Source organism: Protopterus annectens, chromosome 7.part0 (assembly GCF_019279795.1).
Source record: "Protopterus annectens isolate FY-2018-M chromosome 7.part0, PAN1.0, whole genome shotgun sequence".
Taxonomy (NCBI): domain Eukaryota; kingdom Metazoa; phylum Chordata; order Ceratodontiformes; family Protopteridae; genus Protopterus; species Protopterus annectens.
The window spans coordinates 714,630,777-714,655,898 of NC_056739.1; the positions used below are offsets into that span (position 1 = coordinate 714,630,777).

At 40.7% G+C, this 25,122-nt stretch overlaps 1 protein-coding gene across 1 annotated transcript in view; it reads left to right on the forward strand.

The window, feature by feature from the left end:
- The window catches only part of LOC122806648 (paired amphipathic helix protein Sin3a-like), a 1,265,677-nt gene that overhangs the window by 998,553 nt on the left and 242,002 nt on the right, over positions 1–25,122 (forward strand). Inside the window, exons 12-13 of the mRNA XM_044077239.1 lie at positions 7,948–8,117; positions 9,632–9,805. Of these exons, the coding sequence (XP_043933174.1) occupies positions 7,948–8,117; positions 9,632–9,805 (344 nt within the window). The remainder of the gene's footprint in view (positions 1–7,947; positions 8,118–9,631; positions 9,806–25,122) is intronic.

Genomic DNA, 25,122 nt, shown 5'->3' on the forward strand with positions numbered 1-25,122 from the left:
AAAGCAAAATCTGTCCAAACAGTCAAGGATTTCTTACAGGTCCAACCTCCGAGGTTTAGCAGAAATTGGCCCTAGAAGAATTGTTCCTTTCCAGACAGCTCCAGAGCACACAGAGGCAGAAATAGACGCCCAAGAGGCAGAAATCAATCTAGGGGTGCCTACAGGGGACGTCAGTGGCAACCTACCAACCAGCGAAGTACTGCCACAGATTCAACTACAACCACTTCCACAGGACAGACACAATGACTTGGCTCTGATACCGCCTACCAGGGAACAACTGGGCTGGCGGAAAGCTAGCCTTATTTTCCGACAACTGGCATTACATTACAGGAGACAAATGGACTTTACAAACAATAGACAAGGGCTACAGGTTTCACTTCCACACTCTACCAAAAGAGGGAATGCCAAACCTGCCACCAAGCCAAAAACAGAAGCTCTAAGACAAATCAACAACTTACTAAGTATGAGAGCTATAGAAAAGGTACCACCAATGGAACAAGGCCAAGGTTTTTACTCCAGGCTTTTCCTTGTACCAAGAAAAGAAAATCAATGGAGACCTATTCTCGACTTGTCCGCACTGAACACATACCTCATTGTTCCAAAATTCAAAATGCTGACCCTCCAGCAGCTTCTTCCCATGCTGGGCAAGGAGTCTTGGCTGGTGACTCTAGATCTCAAGGAGGCATACCTGCACGTCCCTATTCGACCAGATTGCAGAAGACACCTCAAATTTCTTGCAGGATCAGAGCATTATCAATTCTCAGCATTGCCCTTTGGCTTATCTACTGCGCCCAGAGTATTCACGAAATGCCTGGCATCAGTAATTGCTCATTGCAGGCTTCAGGGAATTCAAATTTACCCATACCTGGACGACTGCCTAATACAAGCGGACAACAAGGCAAAATTAACAAAAGATTTGGAAAATGTCATACAACTATTGTAAGCCTTGGGATACACAGTCAACATGCAAAAGTCAAGACTGGTACCATCCCAAAGGATAACATTCTTGGGTGCAGAACTGGACACATCAACTCAGATGGCTTGTCTCACAGAAGAAAAACAAAAGCAACTACCAGGTTACTTCATGACATTAACAAAACAAACTCAGCTTACTGCAAGGAAAGTCCTGCAAGCCCTGGGTTTCATGGCATCCTGCATAATATTGATTCCGCATGCCAGGCTGCATATGAGAAAGTTACAATGGTACCTAAGGAATGTATGGTCTCAACACAAGCACAGTCTAGAAGCCCAGATTCCAATAATTCCATGCCTGAAGCAAGAATTCCTGTGGTGGGCTCAGGCCTGTCAGTTGAACAGAGGATTGCCTTTCCAAAAACCTCATCCAAGCCAGACCATCACCACGGACGCCTCAAACTTAGGCTGGGGGGCACACATGGTGGACAAATGTGTACAAGGCCTATGGACCCAAGACCAGCTGAGTCTACACATAAATCTAAAGGAGATGCTGGCAGTGAAACATGCGATCCAGGCATTCAGACCACTACTTCAACAGGGTCATCTGCTGATAAGGACGGACAATATCACAGTCATGTGGTACATCAACAAACAGGGATGTACTCACTCATATCCTCTATGCCGGATGGCAATGGACCTGTGGAATATGGCCCTGAATCTCAACATTCAACTTCAGGCCAGATTTGTACCAGGAAAAGAAAATTCTCTAGCAGACACCTTAAGCAGAACTACCACGGATGCTCACGAATGGATGCTGCATCCAGATATATTCAAAGCCATAACAAAGAAATGGGGACTACCAGAAATAGACCTGTTCGCCTCCCCACACAACCACCAATTGAAGAAATTCTGCACAAGAGCTTACCACCCACTTGCTTGGAGGGTGGACTCCCTTTCCTTCAGCTGGAAAAACCTGACAGCATATACATTCCCACCTCTTCCTTTGATGTACCAAGTCCTACTGAAGATCAGAGAGGATCAGCCAAGGATATTCCTGATAGCTCCAGACTGACCAAGGCAACATTGGTACCCACTGCTGAGAAGCATGTCTCGGACACACGCATGGCATCTACCTCTATGTCCCTTACTTCTAACACAGAACAACTACAAGATCCTACATCCAGCCTTGAAAACTCTGCAGCTAGCTGCTTGGAATATTGCATAAAACAAAATAACCCATATTTATCTCAGAGGGTTAAGGACATTATCCTGGAGGCACGCAGACCCTCCACTAGGAAAACTTATTCAGCCAAGTGGAAAAGATACCTCATTTGGAGTGCAGCCAAAGGAGAAAATGTTTCATTGGCAAACATAGCACACATCCTGGAATACTTAGCAGAACTGTTCCACAATGGCCTGTCTTACTCCTCCATTAAGATTCATGCATCAGCAATTTTAGCAGAATACAACATGGACCCTCCTGTCTTTTCTCATCCTCTACTCAGGCAGTTTTTGAGAGGAATCAAAAATGTAAAACCTCCAAGGAAACCACCTTTACCTACTTGGGATCTCAACTTTGTGCTGGAAAAGTTAACACTTCCCCCTTTTGAATCAGCAGCAACAGCAGAACTACAGTTCTTGTCTTGGAAAACTGCTTTCCTGCTAGCAATCACTTCAGCAAGAAGGGTATCTGAGTTACAGGCATTAATGGCAGTACAACCTTTCCTAATCTTCCATCAGGATAGAGTCTCTCTGAGAACTAACCCTACCTTTATGCCAAAAGTAGTCTCCAGAGTGGCATTGAACCAAGCGATTCATTTACCTACATTCTTCCCCAACCCACAGAACAGGGGGGAAAGACTGCTACATACCTTGGATGTGCACAGACAATTACGCTACTATCTGGACAGAACTAAGACCAGCAGAAAGACTGACCAGCTTCTGGTAGCATATGCAACAGGAATGCAAGGGAAAGCAATTTCAAAACAGACAATCTCAAAATGGATAGGAAATTGTATTCGATTTTGTTACTCTTTTCATGGAAAGACAACTCCTGAAAATATCAGACCTCATTCTACAAGAGCTACAGCCACCACTACAGCTTTCCTACGAGGAGTGGCTACCAAAGACATTTTAGAGGCTGCTACTTGGAGCTCCGTGCATACATTTGCCAAGCATTATAATCTTCCCTTATACTCTAGATCCCGAGCAGGTTTTGCAACTGTTGTTTTGCAAGGGATCTTAACTACACCATCTTTATCTTAGTGCCTCCTCCCCCAGTTTGGCTATGGTATTCTACTCATATGTTAGGACTGCAGATGCATCCTTGAAGGACATAGTACAGTTTTGTACCTACCATAAATGTAGATGTCCGATAGGTATGCATCTGCAGTCAGGATTACACACCCTCCTTCCCCTCTGTGGTACTCCTAGGGTATTTACCCCTCCTTTAGCTAGCTGGGAGAAACTATTATGGTGTATTTGTTTGTATATATATATATATATATATATATATATATATATATATATATATATTGTTTGCTCTCTACTGTTTGGAATTATTTGCATTTATCCAAATTTAGCCTTCCTAGAGGGCACCTGGCATCTGGGGCAAGAAACACTGAGGAAAATGGCGTCGGCTGATGCCTTTATACCCAATAAACAGCAGCTATGACGTCGGGTGAAGTGCGACATCAGCCGAGGCCAGACCCAGACTTTGGAATCCGGCCGACCGAAGGGCTGCCTGAGGCAGGACAACCCATATGTTAGGACTGCAGATGCATACCTATCGGACATCTACATTTATGGTAGGTACAAAACTGTACTTTTCTCTTACTCATAAAGTCACAGCATCAGCATCCTGGAGACATGCAGGGATGAGTGGTAGCATTTGAATTTGTAGTTGGTAAAGCATGACCTTCTACCCAGCTCCTAATATTTTCCCCTTATGATAGATGAAACTAGGCTCAGGATCAATACCTTATTAATGGACTGATTTCCATAGATGATGCTTTAGTTCTCTCACATGGTACGTTTAATTTCCAGAGTCCCTTGAAAATGTGAGAGTCATACTACTTTTATGTTTCTCTTTGTCAGTATCATTCTTTGCTCACTGTATAAATTTGTTCGCTTCGTGGTGTATTGAATAGAGTTGGGTCATTCTGTTTCTTGGTTGAAGTGGGACAGAGTATGTCTTTATCCGTTTTTCACTGTACCCCTTTTCAAAAAAGCCACTTTGTAGTTTGTCCAGATTATGTAGAAACCACATCATATCCCCTGACTCATTGAACTGTCCTCATCATTTGTGACTTTTATAACATTTTCCTTTGTGATTTTTGGGGTGCATACTATTTGCATGTAGCAACAGGCTGACTTGAGTGAGTTTTCTAAATAGGTCATTGGTTCATACTGTTGCATATTTTTCCACTCTTCTTAGTCATCTCTATAAAGGATTTTTTTTTTGCAACAGGCACTGGTACAAGACACACTTACTGGAGGCTGACTGATTCCCAAGGTGGGAACTATTCTTTGCTGTTTTATAGGGATTACTACTGTGGCAACTAGGTTTTATGGCACATATTCCTGAAAACTTTGTATAATGTTCCTGTTGACAGCATAACGGCAGTGGTCAGAAAAGCCTTTTACTTGGCTCATCTCATAAGTAAAGAGATTGCATCCAGAAAAAAGGAGGTTATTACCTCTCTGTACACCTCCCTCATTAGACCAGTAATTGAGTATAATGCCCCATTTGGTATGTACCTCTCCAAACATCTGTATCAACTAGAAAGTCCACAGAAATACTTAACAAAGAGAATCCGTGGCCTCCAATACCTGTCCTTTGTGGACAGGGTCAAATCACGGTCACTCTACTTGGTGTCGTACAGATTGCTCAGAGCTGATCTGTGTCTCGCCTACAAGGCAGTCTGTGACCCTACATGCTCCATATTCATAAGTCTTAACTCTTTGTGCATTACCTGCTTGAAAGGCCTGAATCTAATATGTGACATGATCAAACCTGCTGGAGAGACAGGTTTGTCTCCCAGAGGCTGGCCCATCTCTGGAATAGACTTCCCGTACACGTCAAGCAGAGTACCTCACTGACCCTCTTCAAGCACAACCTTGATGAGTGGATGGGAACCACAAATTTGTCCCAGGGGTTCCACCTGTGTCCCTCATTGACAGGGGCGACAAGTGCTGACTGAAGTTTCTTTCTGGGGATAAATTCTTGGCTAGGCTTGTAAGGGAAGAGCCCCAGGCTCATTAGCCTAGTAACATCCTATGACAGCATTTAGATGGAACACACTGAAACAAAAGTCTGTTATCTCTGTCCTCATTTAACCATGTTTGCTTCACTGTCATACATGCTGCAGTTTATCTTAGACCTAGCACATACAGAGCCCTTTTTTCTGTCTGAACATACTTGTAAGTGATGTATTACTAGAAAGATTATTTCATCCTGTCATGAACAGGGTGGTATCCTCCTGACATAAATGACACAAGATAGGTGCTCCCACTCGCAGGGTCAGGCAGATTATTCTGATTAGCTGTAGCTATGATTACTACAGTAAAATACTTCAGGATTTTAGTTTGACTGGTTGTCACATATTTTTAGTGTTTGTTGCCCCATCTTAATATGATATATAGCATCTACTTATATATTGCAGATACAATGATATTCTAATAGTTATACATAGCCATGGATAAGATTTATATTAAGTGTTTGTATCAATTAGGCAGTAGCTACGTAGGACAGGGATACAGCACATAAGTTGTAACCTATTAGCTGTCAAGTGGAGTAGATATGCACAACAGATACTCTATTGTAGCTTGTATGAACAGCCTACTACATACATCTGTGACCCCAGTTTGAGTTAATTAACAATGATCTCTTTGTTAAAGCAGATAAATACTGCATATCCTGTAAACTGGATTTAGATCTGACAAAGCTTGTTTAAGGACAAAAAAGAGCTATTGTGCCTCAACACAAGGATGTGTGCTTGTATATAAAGTGTGTGTGTCTATATATTTATGTAAATGTGTGTGTGTGTCTATATATATTTATGTAAGTGTGTGTATATATATATATAATGTATACATACATAATATATATATATATATATATATATATATATATATATATATATATATATATATATATATACAGGGCGGCCACGGTGGTGCAGTGGTTAGCATTGCTGCCTCACAGCAAGAGGTTCTCCGGTTCGATTCTTGGCTGGGGTGCCTTCTGTGCGGAGTCTGCATGTCCTCCCTGTGGTTGCGTGGGTTTCCTCCGGGTGCTCCGGTTTCCTCCCACATCCCAAAGACATGCTGCAGGTGGATTGGACACTCTAAATTGGCCCTAGGTGTGCGTGTGAGTGTGCCTTCTGTGGAAGGTTGGGCACCGGGCTGGCAACTCGACACTGTAAAACTCCACTGCCAATCAATGTGGACAAGGTGATCTGCTGTGGTAACCCCTAACCGAAAAGCCGAAGAAGAAGAATATATATATATATATATATATATATATATATATATATATATATATATATATATATATATATATATATATATATATATATATATATATATATATATGTATACATACATTATATATATATATATATATATATATATATATATATATATATATATATATTTTATATATATATATATATATATATATATATATATATATATATATATATATATATATATATATATATACATTTTATATATATATATATATGGATCTAAGACTATTGAACGATAGTTCAGTAGTCCGAACACACTTTAACAAAAGCGCTTTCACCGAAAAAGTGCTTTGGTTAGCGTGTTAAAAAAACAAAACAAAAAAAAAACAATACATCTACTTTTATGCAGGAAGGGTTGTGCCCCCCACACCCTCTACTTTAATATTCACACTCTGAGATTGCACTACAGTGAGGAAAAAGAAATATTCCCTTATCCACACTGTAGTACGATCTCCACAACAGGCATACTTATGCGAAAGTGCTTCTTCAGTGAATAGCACTTTCGCGTAAGTATGCCCGGCCGATAGTGATTCGGTGATGTCATTCGGGGATCAGTATGGATCCTATATATATATATATATATATATATATATATATATATATATATATATATATATACACACACACGCACACACACATAATACATACTGTCTCTCTGTCTGTCTCCATATGGCACAGGGCAGAGTGTTCCTAATTTCTGTTTATGAAACAAGATGGAAAACCATTCATACAAAGTAATACAGACGAGTATACAATTTGAAGACAAACTTCTTTTTAATTTCAGTAGCAAACAGGCAAGGGATATATTAATGGGTCTGTAAGACTGTAGATGAGTTTCCCCAAGGAACTCCTGGTACTTACTAGCTTAACTGATACTTGGTTGGAGAGGTTTGGAAAAAAAAAAAAGATTGTTTTATTATCAGATTGTCTATTTGTGTAAGTCTCAGTATTTAGATGGTTTAAACAGGACTTTGGATAGTTACAAGGGACTAGTGCATATTTGACAACGGATCACCTGGTCTGGCTTTGTCTTTGATGGACAGAGGCAGTCAGTATCACCCCCTATAAATCAAATACAAAAATGTGTGGGTTACATTAGGGTTGCACAGGTAGGCTTTTAAGTATCCAAGTGGTCATTAGCCTAGTATACATCTGTGAACCTATCATTAATTAGATTAGATTATGACTGTACACTTCTGCTGCTCTCATCAGAGTTCTGCATCTAGCAGATAGTTTGTACATGTGTTAGGAAGAACCATGTATATGTGTTGGCTATAGAAGGAGCTTAAATTTTAGGGGTGGTTACTGAAGCAAGCACTAAAACCGTCTGCATATCACTTTCAGATGATTATGATTATTTTTTTTTTAATAAAGTGTGCATTGTAGTTTATATATTTTTTATTTGAAGAAACTTGTCCCATTGCAGTTTTCACTGTACATTACTTATACTTTATTAAAAGCTTATTGCAATTTTCTAATGTAGTTGTTTTTGTTTGTTTAGTGGACATTGAGGTTGAAGACTATTATCCAGCCTTCCTGGATATGGTTCGGAACCTTCTAGATGGTAACATGGAGCCAGCTCAGTATGAAGACTCGCTGAGAGAGATGTTCACCATCCACGCTTATATAGCGTTTACTATGGATAAGCTTGTACAGAGCATTGTGAGACAGGTAAAATACCCTTAAAGGTGGAGAGAGTCTTTATTTTTTTGCCCCTGTTTTCAAAGTGGTAATTTGGATGAAACGGTCATTTTGTGTGTTGTTGCTTTGACCTGCTCTTTGCATTGCTGTATGGGTATTCAGGCTTCTCTGTGGGTAGCCCATACTACAAAAAAAATATTGTTTATAGTGATGTGTGACTGGTGGAATATTGGCTGCATACATAATGTGTGCAGTGACAGTATAGCTGTAATGAGCATGCTTAGGTTAGAGTTATCAGCTACACAACTTGTCTGTTGAATTCTGAGTGGCTTCTCCTGAAAAGCAATTTAATGTTATGTTAGCAGTATAGTGATTCTATTCAGTGTTGCCGATTCTGACTACTTTGTTCTGTAGTTCAGAGAGAAGGTGCTCCCAACCGGGATATGAAGTCTGTATTTCCTCAGTGTGTCTAGGTGGGTTTTTTTCAGGTGCTTTATCTCTCTCACACCCCAGAAGGATGCCATAACTGAATTAGACATCCTTCAAGATGCCTGCAAGTGTGATTCCTGTGTGGTAGTGGTGGGAGGTGAGGGTGGGGGATTGATCTTGAGAAAGGCTGATGTCTTGTCCAGAATAAGTATCTTTGCTTTTATACCCATTGAAAGCCTGGTGAGGCTTCAGATTCCCCATAGTCCTGATTTGGATAAAGTAAATAGCAGTAAAATTTGTCAAAGTTTTAAAGTTTGTTAGTCATTTTAAAGTAATTATAATTTAATGTAGGCATGACAGAGCTGTAGACTTGCTTTGCATTGTAAATATTAAGCTTTTGGGTTTGTGCCCAATTTAGATGAAGCTGTTGAAGGTGAATTTGTACTTGAGAAAGAAAATATTGTTTTGGTGTCACAGAAGGTCTGTTAACAGCTTCATGACAGACTTGACTTTAATTCAGCAGGCCCAGCATTTGAACGTGAAAGTATCACTGTTTCTGTTTAGAGTTTTAGCCCAGAGTCAGTTTTGTAAAACTAATAGGACAACATCTTCTAAGATAATTTCTACTCCTGTGTGGAATTTGATGTTGATAGGTGAGAGTTCATTTGAAAATGTGATCTTATTTATTTAGCAATATCTCCTGGGACACAAACTTAAAAGTAAGCAGCATTTTTCCACAACAATAGCATTAGAAAGCGGTTTAATTATCTTTTAAGTCTTAGTCTGATACTGAAGATGATGAAATTATTCCCGCTGAACATGTTAATTTGTGTGAATAAATTTCTGTTAATATTGGAAAGCTTTAATGAGGAATTGTACAAATGTCCAGAGGAAGCAACTGTTTTGTATAGTTTCAGGAGGTAAGATTGCCAAAGCTTTGGATATCCTAACTGTCCACTGCTGGACAACTTGAATGCACTTAGAAGTGCTGTGTTATTCACTGAACCACAGAAGTGATGATGTGATGGCTAAAGCAGATGCTTTGGTGTTTACTGTTTATAAGTATAACAAGAAGTTTAGAAGAAGAGTGACTTTCTTTTCTGTACTTTGCACAGCTGCAGCACATAGTGAGTGATGAAATCTGTGTACAGGTAACGGATATGTACCTGTCTGAATCCACAAGTGGCGCCACAGGTGGACTATTGGCTACCCAAACTTCTCGTGCTGTGAGTGAAGCTGCCTACCAGCGTAAAGCAGAACAGCTGATGTCTGATGAGAACTGCTTTAAGGTGAGTTCTGTTGTCTTCTGAAATACACTCCAGGTGTTGCTTTTCTCCTGTTAGCAACACTGAGTTTCAGTTGCAGCTTCATAGCTGTCAATGAATCGGGGTCAAATCCAGAAGTAATCAGGGAAAAATTTTAAAGTATTGTTACTGTTAACTTGAGACATTGACAGAGTAAGAGAATGTGAATTAATATCTATTTTCTGAAGTAAAAGAAGTCTGTAACTCTAATTATTGTCATTAGTAAGTTTAAGTCACCACCTTTTCTCTAAAAGTCACCAGCTTTAGGAGGGATTGAGGAACAGAGCTAAAATAAGAGTAAAGTCAGGGACAGTTGAGAAGTATGTCGTAGTTTCAAGGGCCTTTTTAATGATTGATTGTCATGCTGTTCTAAGTTGAAATAGCTTAAACTGGTGTATGGTATCTTTTTATTTAGAATCTGCTACTTTTTCTCAATCATCCAGAGATTTCTTCAAAACTTTTAAAAACAGATGTGTGAAGAGAGTGACTTGTATGTCTCACACAGAGTTTAGGTATGATTATGTTGCTTTATACCACCCCTTTCTAAATTCCCTGTACTTGCAGTTCATGTGCTCCACTTTTGAGAAAGTACCTCTTCCGCCACTTTGGAAAGAGTGGGTCTTCAATTCCCTAGTTTATAAGTCTGATGTTGAACTCAAACCTGGTTTTGATGATCCCCTCTTTTTTGCTTGTCTCTAAGGTGATGCTGTCCTTCTGGTTAGGATTAATCATGATCCCACTGGTTTTCTCTTATTTATTTATTTATTTATTTACGTACTTACTGTTTGATCACCAGATCAACCACGAACCAAGCTCAGAGAGCAGAAAATGCATCAAGGTCTTTCTAATCAAAAGTATTATATAGAGAATAATAATAATTTATTATAAATAAATAATAAATTCATAACAAACTCAGAACATAATGTTAAGATGTATTGCATATAGTGTAAGTTTAAAAGGTCTAGTCAGAATGTATTGACAGAAGAAAATATATAGTGAAATCAAAAATATAATACAGAAGTATAAACTACATATAATGGGATGGTAAGTTAACTAGCTATTGTTACAGTAGCAGTTGCAGGTAAGTTCAGTAAAGAGAAGCTTTTTAAGTGCATCTTTGTAGCTTTCAGGGGTTTGTAGATTTTTGATGTCACTTGGCAAGTGTTTTTAGATAGCAGGTCCCAGTCAAGAGGAGGCTGTGTCACCTACACTAGTTTTAAATAGAGTGCATACTAGAGAGAGGGAGGGGAGAGATTGTTGTCTTGTGTATGTCTGAGTACATAAAGGTTGACTTACCAAGGTAGTTTGACTCTTAAAGGGGGGCAGTGGCCATGTTTTTAACATTTTGTAAATTACAGTACTTGGAAGAAAAGTGGCCCTATGAGGCACTGAAAGCCAAATGGATTTTTTTTCTTTTTAGTAAGTTGCAGTGGTGCACCTGGGGGTCTGCTAATAGAATGAATCTGCGTATATTATGGGAAAGGAGATGACTGATCTTTTTTATTTTTTAAGAAAAAGAAAGCTATGTGTTTTTATTTATTTATTTTTTAACAAAAAACTTTATTAAATTATCATATTTGACATAGACAATCTTACATTTATATAAGTGGAAAACAAACATTGGCACCACTTTAGTTACAAACATTATGCATCACAGACACCATTGAAATAGCTGTATTTGTAAGCATTATACATCACTTATAATCTAAGCAGTCATTGTAAGTTAAGCATTATACAGCTCATTCAAATCCTGCCTTCTTTTAAACCTCATTCCTTCTCTGCATATATTGTTCCCACAATTCCCATTTTTTCCTGTGTAGTTTGTTCATTCCCTTTTCTAAAGATCTCAGTTCCAGGTGTTTTATCTCTGTTACTATATTCACTACTTCTAGTAAAGTTGGTTTAGACTTTGGTTTCCATTTTCTAGTAATTGTTTTTTTGGCAGTCACCATAATTAAACTCAGCAAGGCTTTATTATGTCTAGGCATTTCCATTTCTGTGTAGTAGTTCAAAAAACTCATCTCCCTGGTCAATCCAGTCTGCTCACCCAGCATCCCCGACAGAGCAGTCCGCAGGGAATCTCTCAAGTCTGCCAACTCATTACACTCCCAAAAAACATGTTCCAAACAGCCTCTTCCTTCTCCATCACACCTCCAACATTTGCTATCTACCTAAGGAAAAATTCTTTGGAGTCTACTTGGGGTATAAAAATACCTATGTAAACACTTACAGGAAAAGATCCTACATCTTCTAGACTTTGTTGCATATTTGGGATATATACATATATCCCCCTTGTCTCTTTGTGAATTACTTATCTAATCTCTCTCCCAATTTTAAGCTCCACTGATTGATTCTTATAGTTATCATACAGTATTTTATATGCTGTGCTAATTATTCCTTTTTTAATGGCAGCTTCTGTTCTAGATTCTATTAAAAACTCTACCAAATGCTGGTCTTTTTGTGTAAGACCCCCCCCCCCATTTCTTTCTCTTTGCCCATACTTTGATATCAATTCTTGATAGAGAAGGCAATCTCTAACCTACAGTCCAAATGAATTATTGGCATCTTCCCATCCTGTTACCTTTCCCTTTCTAGTTATTTGCTCCCAATACCTTGGCTCCTTTGCCAGCTTTCTCCAATAAATTCCAGCCCCTTCTTGCCTGTTGTCTGCATCCCTAACTGCATTCATCCCTATCGGCAGAATCTCTTTTCTCCATTCCCATGTTGGTTTAGTTCTTAATATACTCCCTGCTGTTTTATGAATGTAATATATATGATTGTTGCTGCTCTTCTTAAGAGTCTGCATCCAAAATACCAGTCTCTTCTTGTTTCTTGAGCTCCCCCCCCCGTATCATCATCATCCGTTTCCATTTTGAATTATAGTTTTCTGCTAGGATGCCTGATCTTGTAACATAGTTTTAATTAAGCAAGGACTTTCTTAGTTATTATACCCACTGAGCTGCCAGCTTTTCCCACATCTTTGCTTAACTTCTACAGCATTTTCTTCACACTGTGCAAAACATCTGAATGATTGAATTTTAACCCTGTTCCCAAAGTATAAGTTGATGTTTGCCTCTGCAGGAGTTTTTCCAGTCCTCCAGTGTACACCTCTTTTTTTTTTTTTTGCCAAAGGTTTAGTCACCAATCTATGAGGATCCACCCCACCACCTATTCTCTTACCCGTCACCATTATTGGAAGTGCAGATTTCTACTCCTTTGGATGTTTGGTAGAGGGCCTTTTTGTTAACAGTTTGATCTGATGTTGTCCACTTTATTTTATTAACCTGAGGGACTCCGTTCCGATGCTTGGAACTGACTGACCACCTTCTTACAGCTCGAGATTCCAAACTTGAGCTCCTTGTACCTACCAACAATGCCCCATTCCCCCACGTTACCTCAGATCTCATTTGCTGTTCTTGGTGTTAGCAGCAAGTTTTGCTTGAGCTTCTCTGTTTAGAGTTTTTGGGTGAGTTTACAATTTTTTGATACTTCCTAACCTATTCTGTCAGCTCCTTTGCCTTCTTTTTCTTTCTAGCTGTCAGGTTCTGTCTGTTAGGCTTTAAAAGAAAAACATTTCTCCTTCTTTCTCGCCCTTTCTTCATTTATCCTTATGGCTGATCAGAAGCCTTTGGGTTTCAAAAAGTGCACTTCCTGTGGGTGGAAGATTCCCTTATCTGACACCCATGGGGAGTGCGTCTACTGTTAAGGCCTTTCCACTTGGAAGCCCCTTTTAATATATGCAGGGCTTGCTTCCTCCTTCTGCTAACTCGGGGGCTCCTTCCACATCAGGGCCTCAACCCCCCCCCCCCCGGTGAAGAAGTCCAAGGATTCCTGGGAGTCTAAGAGGCAGTTTCCCACATACTTTTCCTTGGAAGAAATCTAATTCTTTGGAAGTGACACACTCAGCTCCAAGCCCCTTACCTTGACCTTCCCTGTTCTTCCTCTGTGGCTACAGGGCTGAGTGGCATTCCCTTGGTGTCTGCTCCGGCTGTGTGAGTGCCAGGTTCTTCTCTGTTGGTGCCTTCTGGAAGATCTCCAACCTGTTCCCTACTGAGATCTCCCCGACCCACCCCCCTTCATCTTTGTCTAGGCCTTCACGAAGCCTGTCCTCTAGGGATGTGGGTAAGCTCGCAAGGCAGGTCATCGAGACACTGATCCAGATGGGGCTTGTGTCTACTCTGTCCACTTCAGATCTGTGAAGCTCCACCCACTACAGTCTATAGCTCCTTCTCCGAATTGTCTTTTGGTTTTGGGTTTTGGAGTTGTCTGTTCTATTGGGTCCTGGTGCCAGGTGTCAGAGCTGATAGAGAGTTCTTCTTCACCTCTGACATTCTCCCCAACTTGCTCAGCTCTGGCTGCTTCAGTTCCGAGTGTGTCTTGGAGCCATAGTATTGAAGTCGATTCTGGGGGTTGACTTAGACTCCGAAGGTCTTGCAGCCATCTCTTCCCCTCAGGACCTCTGCCTTTGGCAGCTCGGCTCCAACTCCCCCCTCGGAATTGGAGGTCCGTTCCATTCGGTTGGTGTCTGCCTCGATAGCTTTGGCCCTGTTGAGATATCTCCAGGTAGTTCAGAGTCCTTCTGCATTTGAGGTTGTGGAGAGCATCCTCTCCATTCCTAGGAGACCCTCTGCACATACTGCAGTGACCCCCCCCCTCCCCGTCCACTCTGGAACTGTGCCTGAGACCTCTGAGCTACTACATGGGACAGCCGATCCATTTGCAAATATATTGCTGTAAGTGAAAGTTTTATTATTAATGGGAGAAGGGTATATATCCTATGTAAATTCAACTGCCTAACAAAAGGGGTAGTTTGTATTCCATTATGCTAAAGCTATCCATGCTTTTATGTAGGAAAGCAAGAAAGATTTTTAAAAGACAAAGTTTATGAACATTTGAAGTGTTTTATCAGTTTGTATTTTCTTTATTTGGTTACTCATTATAAATCGGGCTTGGTATCCAGGAGCAGAAGTGCTTTTGGTTCTGCTGTACTCCTGAATATCCTTCGTTAGTGGCCACCCCAGATTATGGTAGCTGGGAATTCAGTCCCTCAGGTTAATGGAATGAAGTGGACAACTTCTGATAAAGTTATGTTCTTTACATAACATTCCATCTGTGTTTTCCAACATCATTACGTTAACCTTCCCACTCCCTTCCGCCTTCCAAGGTTAATTCAGGAAGCCTAGTAGAAATTTCTAGAATTCTATTCCTTAGTTGAGTTCCTGATGTTCTGTTGGGAAATCTGTATATACTTTAATTGCCTTTATTTTTGTATTGTAGTTAATGTTGATTAGGAGCACCATGTTCTTGTGGGAAAACTCGATTTACAGGTAATGTGGGGGGAGTGGGACATTATGGGTAGGAAGGAGGAGTTCAAGTTTGGAATCTTGAGCTGTAAGAAGGTGACTGGTCAGTTCCAAACGTCTGAACAGAATCCCTCAGGTTAATGGAGTGAAGTGGGACAACACAGATGGAACCATTATGGTAAGAACATAACTTTTTTTTTTTACTGAATTTCACACATCAGCACTTTCACATATATGTGTGCACATACATATATCTGTATATACACACACATATTTATATATATTCAGCAATGAATCACAATCCTAATAGCCCCACTCGAACAATGATTTTAGTGCTTTCATCCACTTTTTAATACTGTGAACTTCATCAGAAACATCACATATAACCCTACCCCTTCCTTTTATAATAAATTACTGTGAACAAGAAATGAGATCATAAAATGCCAATTAATACTAATGACCATAAAAACAGTAATGTACCTAGTAAAATGAGTGTGAATGTTAATAAAATAACTTCAGTTATACATTTCTAACTTATGAAATTTATCTATATGTTAAAAAACATTTTAAATTTATAACTTCATTTAAACCAGGTGCTTTATCTGCACCCAGCAATAATTGCCAAAATGCTTCTTTTCATTCAAGTACATTATTTAAATCACCAGCAAATAAAGCCTTGTCAACAATATCTAATACAAAAAATTCAAACTTTTAAAATTCTTGACATAAAATTGCATGCCTATCTAATGAATTGGTTTTCTGTTTTTTTTTTATAGCCAAGTTGTGTTCATATATTCTGCGTTTTAAACTTCTCTTTGTTTTACCAATATAATAACTTTTACATGATGTGCAAGTAGCTGTGTAAACTACATAATCACTGTTACAGTTGTAATAATTTTTTGGCCCAAAATATTTCTTTTAAATAACCTATGGTGAAAAAGGAAGAATTACTTATGAACCTACATTGTTTGCAGTTTGTACAGCTATAAGTACCCTTTTTATTGGTGCATGTACGATTGTTACTAATCATCTTATCCTTTCCAGATTCTAACATATACTTAATGTTGGTTACTTTTTTATAAGTTAATCTTGGTGCCATTCCCAATGTTGCCATTAAATTCTTGTTTCCAAGAATTATTCTCTGATTATTCTGTATTATATATTTAATGTGCCACATTTCACTAACTATTGGTATAGGAAATGCTGTCCTATATTCACTTACTTCTCTTTTAGATGTACCTATGTTATCATTCACTGGGCCAACCATCACGTTCTTTGAATGCAAAATCGGTGTAGCTACCCCACTTCTTAATGCCATGACTTTGTCTTGCTGGAATGAAATTCGGTGAAATGTGCTTTCGACGAAATGTACCAGATCCATATATATATATATATATATATATATATATATATATATATATATATATGTATGTGTGTGTGTTTGTATAATACGCACACAGACACGTGTGTGTGTATATATATATATATATATATATATATATATATATATATATATATATATATATATATAGGTTTATAGCATGATACTAGGCTATTGGCCCAGAGGCCCTTAGAAGCCTAGCCAAGAATTTCTCCTATGTTCCCTCAAAGTCAGCACCTGTTTCACAGGTGGGATCCCAGGGGTATATTTTCTGTTTCCCATCCAGTCGTTCAGGTTCCTCTTAAAGAGGGCTAGTGAGGTGCTTTGCTTGACATGGAGAGGGAGTCTATTCCAAAGATGAGGGAGTCTCTGGGGCACAAATCTATCCTGCTGACAAGTTCTATTAATGTCACAGACCAGGTTAAAGCCTTGCATGCGGGTTGCGCGAGTGGAGTTTGTCTTACGGATATCCAGCAACTCCATCAAGGCTGAGTCTGAAATGGCCGTGTATGCCAGATGTAGGGCACCTCTCAGCAGTCTGTATGAGATTGCGTAGAGGGACAGTGCTTTTAGCCTCTCTGTATGTGATAGGTGGATTTTCCTGGTCAGGAGCCTGTGTGGTCTCTCCACCTGCTGCATGTGGTGGCAAGGTACATGCTGAAGGCGGCATTGTACCATAATGGGTCTGATAAGGGAGGACTACAGGGATGTTATGATCTCCTTGTTCCGAGATGAAATACCCTTATTTATGAGGTGGGCCATGTAGGAAGCCTTCTGTACAATGGAGGCAACGTGGTGGTCAAACGTCAGGTTGCTATCAACCTGGGTGCCCAAGTCCCTCATGATTGATGCATGCTTAGTACGTTGTTACTAATGTGATAATTAGTAGGGATGACATTTTTCCCAAAGGGGATAGTCTTGCATTTCTTGACATTCAGTTTGAGGCCATGCTTCTGGCACCAGTCTTTAGTTTGAGTAAGGCCCTCTTGGAGGATGTTCACATCACTAGGGGAATTAAAACAGCACCCAGCTTGCAGTCATCTGTAGACTTAGTCAAACTTTCTATTGCAGAAGTGTCAGGGGTTAGTATTATTGCAACAGTGATCCACTCAAACATCTACCACAGTAGTAAGATGTTCATAATATTGGTCACTGTTGCAGTAGTGCTAACTTTTGGAACTTTTGCTGCAGAGCTTCTGATGTACTGTCTGAATTCCAGAGCTTTTTTTCCTTCCCCCTCTAGGCCAGGTTGACCTTTGTAGAAGAGGGACATCTGCCAGTGCCATCTCCATTTTCTGTCGACAGCACACGAAGGAAGAAGCATTGGAGATGCAAGTACTGCATTTCATTAATCCATTGGTTAAGCCTGGCTTCCAGAGTAGAGAAAAGGAACCTTTTCAGAGAGTTAAATTTTATTTTTGCCTTTTATCAGTTTGAAGCATAATAGTACTACAGGCATCAGTTTACATGTTAGTTTCTAAAGATCCCAAGTGTATTTCTTGTATAACGCAAATGCTCCATAAACATTACCACATTTAGTACTTGATTTGTTTAAGACCGGAGCACAGTGTTGCTTCTTACTTGTAATGCATTAGGTTCAGCCACAAGATCTTGAAAAACAGTGAAAAAAAATCTCCATGACTACTTGAACCAGAAAAAGATGTGCATCTTAGCTAAGGAGGCTGTAACATCAGTCAGGTTGCTGGTAGCTGTCCGCCCTAAAAAGCAGGAAGAGAAGTGCCCATGAGAGAATGATAGTGAGAAGGAGATGATATACTGATCAATAGACTCAGGAACACTGGGTCCAAGGAGGTGCTTTTGCAGCTCCACCACTGATGCTTGGAATGGAACCTCTTGACATTGCCCATCGGGGTGCCATTACAGTCTCGGAGGAAAGTATGCCCTCTTGAGCTGAACCCTTCAGCATTTGGTTTTTCAGACATCTTTCTGTTGGAGATTTTTTTTTCCAGTGCACCTTTTATGATAAATAAGGGCATGTTTTCCTTGGCTTTGATATGTGAGGATGTCTGCAGTTCAAAGATGGAAGCTGTCACTGCCAGCTTATGACCAGACACTTCTAATGTGGCCACAGTACCAAAAGGCAGGACCACGGTATCCAGATCTGAAACATTCTCCATCTTGCTTTAGCCTGAGCTGGGTGAGCCTACCTCTCTGTCAAGCTCCTTCGCAAAATTTGAAGTGGCCGACGCAGACTGCCTTGTATGTATGTATTTCCATTAGCCTGCAGTCTCAGTCAGATCGACTTTCATTTTCAGGGGCGCGCACACATACACACAATAAATAATGAAAAGGAAATCATCTTCCCTTTACTGGTATCAGATTCTTCAGATTCAGGAGTTGGCAAGCTGGTGCATGCAGACCAGATGTCTTCTCCATCTCATGTGTGTCAGGCACTGAGGGCATCCTGTCTTCTTTTCCACCACTAGATGATTTCTTATGTGGAGACACCCTAAAAAGAATGAAGTATGTGAGTAACGCTGAGTACATCTTCCTCTACCTATAGTACTTGAGACCTGCAGGACTCTGGCAGCTCGGCAAGTAGAACTTTCCCAGGCCACCAACTTCTGCCCCTTAACCACCAATCCTGTGTAGGAAGCACCCCTCACCAGATCTCTCAGACTACCATTTGGTTTCTGGATTTTATTGTAAGATTTTTCTTACATGTCTCCTGGATTCTGTGTCTTAAGTTACTTTATTCTTCATGTCAGTTCAGATCTCTTGGATGTTCTTTGTGTTTCACTGTTGCAGTCATTACATTTGGGTAATCTGCTGGCAGGTTGCCCTCAGTCGGCCTGAATATCAAAGTCTTGGGTCCTGCATCGGTTGCTGTCTCCTCTTCCATGACGTCACGTCTTCAGGGGTATAAAACAGGCAGCTGATGACATTTTCTTTAGTCTGTCTTGCCGCGTGGTGCCTGAAGCAGAAGCAGTTCATAAGTGCCGGTAGGCTGACTCCTGAAATTTTCAAATTCGAGTTTCAGAACCGAAGTCTTCAATTATTGCTAAGTACCCTGTTGGGGAATCTTTTTCTTGCACCATACTGATGTCAGTAAAAGTTAATAATTGCATTACTTGTGGGAAGCAAATACCTCATAAGGATTTTCATTTGTACTGTATTCCTTGCCTAGGCCCAGATCAATAACGTGCCTTGTTGTCGGTTTTGTGCTAGATTTAACCAATGCACTATTAAGCGTCTGTATATCTTTGCTTCAAAATATTTTGGAAACTAATTTAACTACCCTGAAATGTCCTCGGATAGCAATCAGACTACCGGAGTTCACAAAAAACGCAAAGAAAAGGACAGAGACAGACCGTCGAGGTCCAAAACCGACGACAAAGCTTCTCCTAAGCCAGTCGTCGGTTCGCCGGTACTCAGTGAGGTGCTTTCGCAGCCCCTGATACCCGCTAGTTTCGAGTCGCAGGCCTCTACCGAGACTCATGTGGAGTCCGGCACGCCGCGAGATTCTCAAAGTATTGTACCCGCGGATGTCTCTCCCTTGGATGGGTCCGGAGCCGCTGAGCAGACACCGGATTCTGAGGGTGTCTTCACGCCTCAGCATTTCTATATAAAACAGACGCCAGTTTCAAAAACAAAGACAAAAGCAACTTCTAAGGCTAAAAAAACGACGTATGAGCCACGTGCTCAGGCCTCTGTGCCCAAAAAGCAGATGAACAAAATGTCTGAAGACTTAATTACCTTGATCAGTTGCCCCCCCCCCCCCCAGGTAAGAGTTCTAGACAAGACACTGATTATGAATCTTCAGATCAGGTTTCTATTTCTTCTGATTCCTCTTCTGATCAGGAATGTTCTATACCACCCAGTGAGGATTCGGATGCAGAGGAATCCATCCCATCTGCATCTCCTCATGAAGATTATTCATTTGGAGAATCCCTGCATACTTTGAGGGAACATTTTCATTGGGTGAGTCAAGATTTCTCAGAATCAAAAAAGAGGCTTAGGGATTTCCTCCTTCTTCCTCAGCATAGGCCTTTGGCCGTACCTCCTGTATTAGACATTATTGATGATGTGTTTTCGGAATCAAGCATGACACCAGATTCCCTACCTCCGGCTCCTAGCAAGCCAGACAGATATTACAGGGTTCCTGACTCTCACAAATTTTTATTCAAAAACCCTGCTGCTGACCTCGAAACTATCTCACAGGGTCCCAAAGGTGTAAAGGCCTCAACAGCTAAGAATCCTACCCCCTCTGATAGAGATCCCATGGCGCTGGATAGATGGGGAAATAAGGTTTATACGTCTGCAACCTTGGCAATTAGGACCTTAAACTGCCAGTTTCATATGCTTAAATATCAACAGCATGTTATGGGATTATTGAAACAGAAAATGATGTTGATTTCTGAATGTGTGGAAAATAAAGAATTACAGGAATTGTTGCATGCAGCAGAACAGGTTGGAAAGCATACTTTGCAATGTGGTTTTGATTCCTTGGAGGCCTCCTGCAGGGCTGCAGTTACTGGATCTGTGATTAGAAGGCATGCCTGGCTCAAGGAGCAAAATTTGCCTGATCATGTTAAAGCTAAATTGTTGGATGCACCTTTACAGCATGATACTTTGTTTAGTAGTAAGGCAGAACAGGTTTTAAAGAAAATGGAAGACAAAGCTAAGTCTATGCAAACTGTAAAAGACTTCTTACAAGTGCAGCTATCAAGATTCAGTAGACACTGGCCTACAAAAACTTGGTCCTTTCTTGTGTTCGACAGAGCTTCACGGGGCAAATCCAGGCGCTCAAAAGGCTCTAGACACCAATCACAGGGTTCTTACAGGTCAAAGCAATGGGGTGCCTCTACCTGCAAATCTGGAGGAAATAAAGCACAACCCTACAGTAAACAGTCTCAATGACTTCCCTCTGCCATCACCAAGCACTTATCTTTTGGCAGCTCCCTTAGGGAGAAAACTAGCACTTCATGCTCAAAATTGGCAGTTAATAACCCAGGACAAGTGGGTATTAAACATAGTATCCCAGGGATACAGATTTCATTTCCATACCTTGCCAATTCCAAATGGTTGGCCAGATCTGCCACAAAATCAATGGGCAGAGGCACAGAAACAAGTTATGTCCCTCATGGATATGGGGGCTATTCAGCCAGTACCAGAACAGGAAAAAAGGTCAAGGGTTTTACTCAAGACTGTTCTTGGTACTCAGAAAAGACAATGCCTGGCTCCCAATACTGGATTTATCGATTTTGAACACATTCTTGGACATACCAAAATTCAAAATGCTAACTTTGCAGCAGCTTCTGCCGATGCTGGGCAAGAACGCTTGGCTAGTGACTCTAGACTTAAAAGAGGCATACCTGCATATCCCAATAAAGGAATCGTGCAGAAGATACCTCCGCTTCAATGCTGGTTTTATGCATTACCAATTCTCTGCACTGTCCTTGGCTTTCTACTGCGCCCAGGGTCTTTACAAAGTGCCTGGCACCAGTAATTGCATTTTGCAGACAAATAAGCATACAAATCTATCCTTACTTGGATGACTGTCTCATTCAAACAGAAAACAAGGACATTCTTCTTCAACATCTGGCATTTGTGAAAAGGCTTCTAACATGCCTAGGGTACACAATAAATGAAAAGAAATCACAACTGGTACCCTCTCAAAAGATTACATTCCTGGGTGCAAGCTTTAATACAACTGCCCAGATGGCTTACCTTACACCAGACAAACAAAGGCAACTGACTATTTACTTCAAACAGATGGCAACAAAAACCCAGTTATCTGCAACACAAATTCTGCAGGCTTTGGGGTTCATGGCATCCTGCATTCTACTGATTCCATATGCAAGACTGCATATGAGGAAACTACAATGGTACCTAAAAAGTTTATGGAGTCAACATTGTCACAGTCTGGAAACAATGATTCCTCTCATTCCCTGCCTACAACAGGAGTTTCTTTGGTGGGCAGAGACATGTCACCAGAACATGGGACGGTCTTTCACTGTACCCCATGCTAACCAAACCCTAACTACAGATGCATCAGACTATGCTTGTGGGGGCCCACCTGGCGGGGAGATAATTCAGGGCATATGGAGGCCAAAACAAATGCATCTGCATATCAACCAGAAAGAGATGTTAGCTGTTCAGAATGCCCTGTCAGCCTTCAAGGACTTGCTTCATCCAGGAAACTACTGATAAACATGGACAACACCACGGTTATGTGGTACATAAGCAGGGGGGCACACATTCCTTCCCCCTTTGCAGACTAGCCATGGCATTGTGGGGCACAGCCTTGACTTACCAAGTACATCTTCAAGCTCAATTCCTGCCAGGAAAACAAAATACTCTGGCAGACGACCTAAGCAGAAATCTTATGGACCCTCACGAGTGGAAACTGGATCTACAAGTCTTCAGCATGATAACAGAGAAATGGGGAAGCCTGGACATAGATCTATTTGCCTCTCCCCAGAATTATCAACTGAACAAATTCTGCACAAGGACTTCTCACAGACAAGCATGGAAAGTGGATGCCCTATCCTTCAGTTGGAAAAACATATCAGTCTACGCCTTTCCTCCTCTGCCTCTTCTTCCCAAGGTCCTACTAAAGGTCAGACAGGAAAAACCAAAAATGATTCTAATTGCCCCGGACTGGCCTCGCCAACACTGGTACCCAATTCTAAGGAATATGTCTCAACTCACTCCTTGGTACTTGCCTCAAATACCTCATCTACTGTCTCAGCAGAACAGTCAAATTCTGCACAATCGGCTAAAAACTATAAACCTGACAGCATGGCTGATCATGTATTTATTCAAACAACACCTCTCAGTAAATCTGTGATGGAGGTCATTTTGGAAAGCAGAAGGCTTAGTACTAGAAAATCTTATGCTGATAAATGGAAGAGATTCTGTGCTTGGAACCAAGCACAAGGAACTGACACAGCAAAGCCAAATATTCCTTAGATTTTACAATACTTGACTGAGATGCTTGACAAGGGCCTATCTTTTTCATCAATAAAAATCCATGCCTCTGCCATCTCGGCTCATTACAACACAGAGCCGCCCATCTTTTCTCATCCTCTGCTAAAACAGTATCGTATAGGGGCCAAAAATGTAAGGCCTCCCAGAAGATCACCAATTCCTGCGTGGGACCTCAATTTTGTGTTGGAAAAGCTCATCCTGCCTCCATTTGAGCCAGCTGCTACTGCAGATATAAAGTTTTTATCTTGGAAAACAGCTTTCCTTCTGGCAATCACTTCAGCAAGAAGGGTTTCAGAACTACAGGCCCTCATGGCTGTGGAGACTTTTTTTATATTTTACCCAGACAGGGTGTCACTCACAATCCTTCCTTTTTGCCTAAGGTGGTATCCAATGTGGCTCTTAACCAAACTATTCACCTGCCAACTTTTTACCCAAATCCGCAGAACAAGGGGGAGCGGATTCTGCATTCCTTGGACGTACACAGACAACTAAGATTCTACTTAAACAGGACCAAATCTCTAAGAAAATCTGAGCAGCTACTGGTGGCATTTGCTGCAGGATCAGAGGGAAAGACTATTTCAAAGTGGATAAGCCACTGCATTAGTTTCTGCTATTTGCATCATGGTAAACCTGTGCCCAAGGGCATTAGGTCACATTCCACCAGGGCTGCGTCTACCTCAGCAGCTTTTCTCAGAGGAGTGCCAACCAAAGACATTCTAGAAGCTGCTACTTGGAGTTCTGTTCATACTTTTACAAAGCATTATCATTTGCCTCTCTTCTCTGAGTCCAGGGCAGGCTTTGCCACTGCAGTTCTGCAGGGCCTTATAGCCACTCTTAATGCTATTTAGTTCCAGCCTCCCACCCATAGCTTTGGGATTCTACCCAAATGTAATGACTGCAACAGTGAAACACGAAGAACATAGTACAGTTGTGTACACTTACTATAAATGTAGATGTTCGAGTGTATTCACTGTTGTAGTCCAGGTTACCCACCTGCCATCCCCTTTATTCTACAGCTTCTCTTTCCTTCACTATATTCTACAGCCTTTGTGGTGTATTTGCTTTTATGTGAAGGTAAAGTTTATGTTGTGACAATTGCATGTATATATAGTTATGTCATCTGGGGCAAGAAAAACTAAAGAAAATGGCGTCTGCTGCCTGTTTTATACCCCTGACGACCTGAAGTCATGGGAGAGGAGACAGCAACCGACGCAGGACCCAAGACTTTGATATTCAGGCCGACTGAGGGCAACCTGCCAGCTGATTACCCAAATGTAATGACTGCAACAGTGAATACACTCAAACATCTACATTTATGGTAAGTGTACACAACTGTACTTTCTTTACATTTAAGGCCAGTATTTTCTGTTGTCAATTTCCTGATCTACTCCTGTTGATACTTTGCTTTTTGGGTACAATTCTCTTTAACATTTCTCCCAGTGATTAATGGTTTAACAGTGGATGAGGTACTACTTGTGTTTAACAAAACCACTGGCAAAAACCACTCAAAAAATAAAAGCAAAAACAGACTTTATTTTCTCTAGCGCCTTGGCAAAAACCTTCAAAGAGTACTAAAAAACATTGCCCATCAAGCTAATAAAATACACCCATCAATTACATAACAACCAATAAATCACAAACCCAATTAAATAAATCCGAAGTAA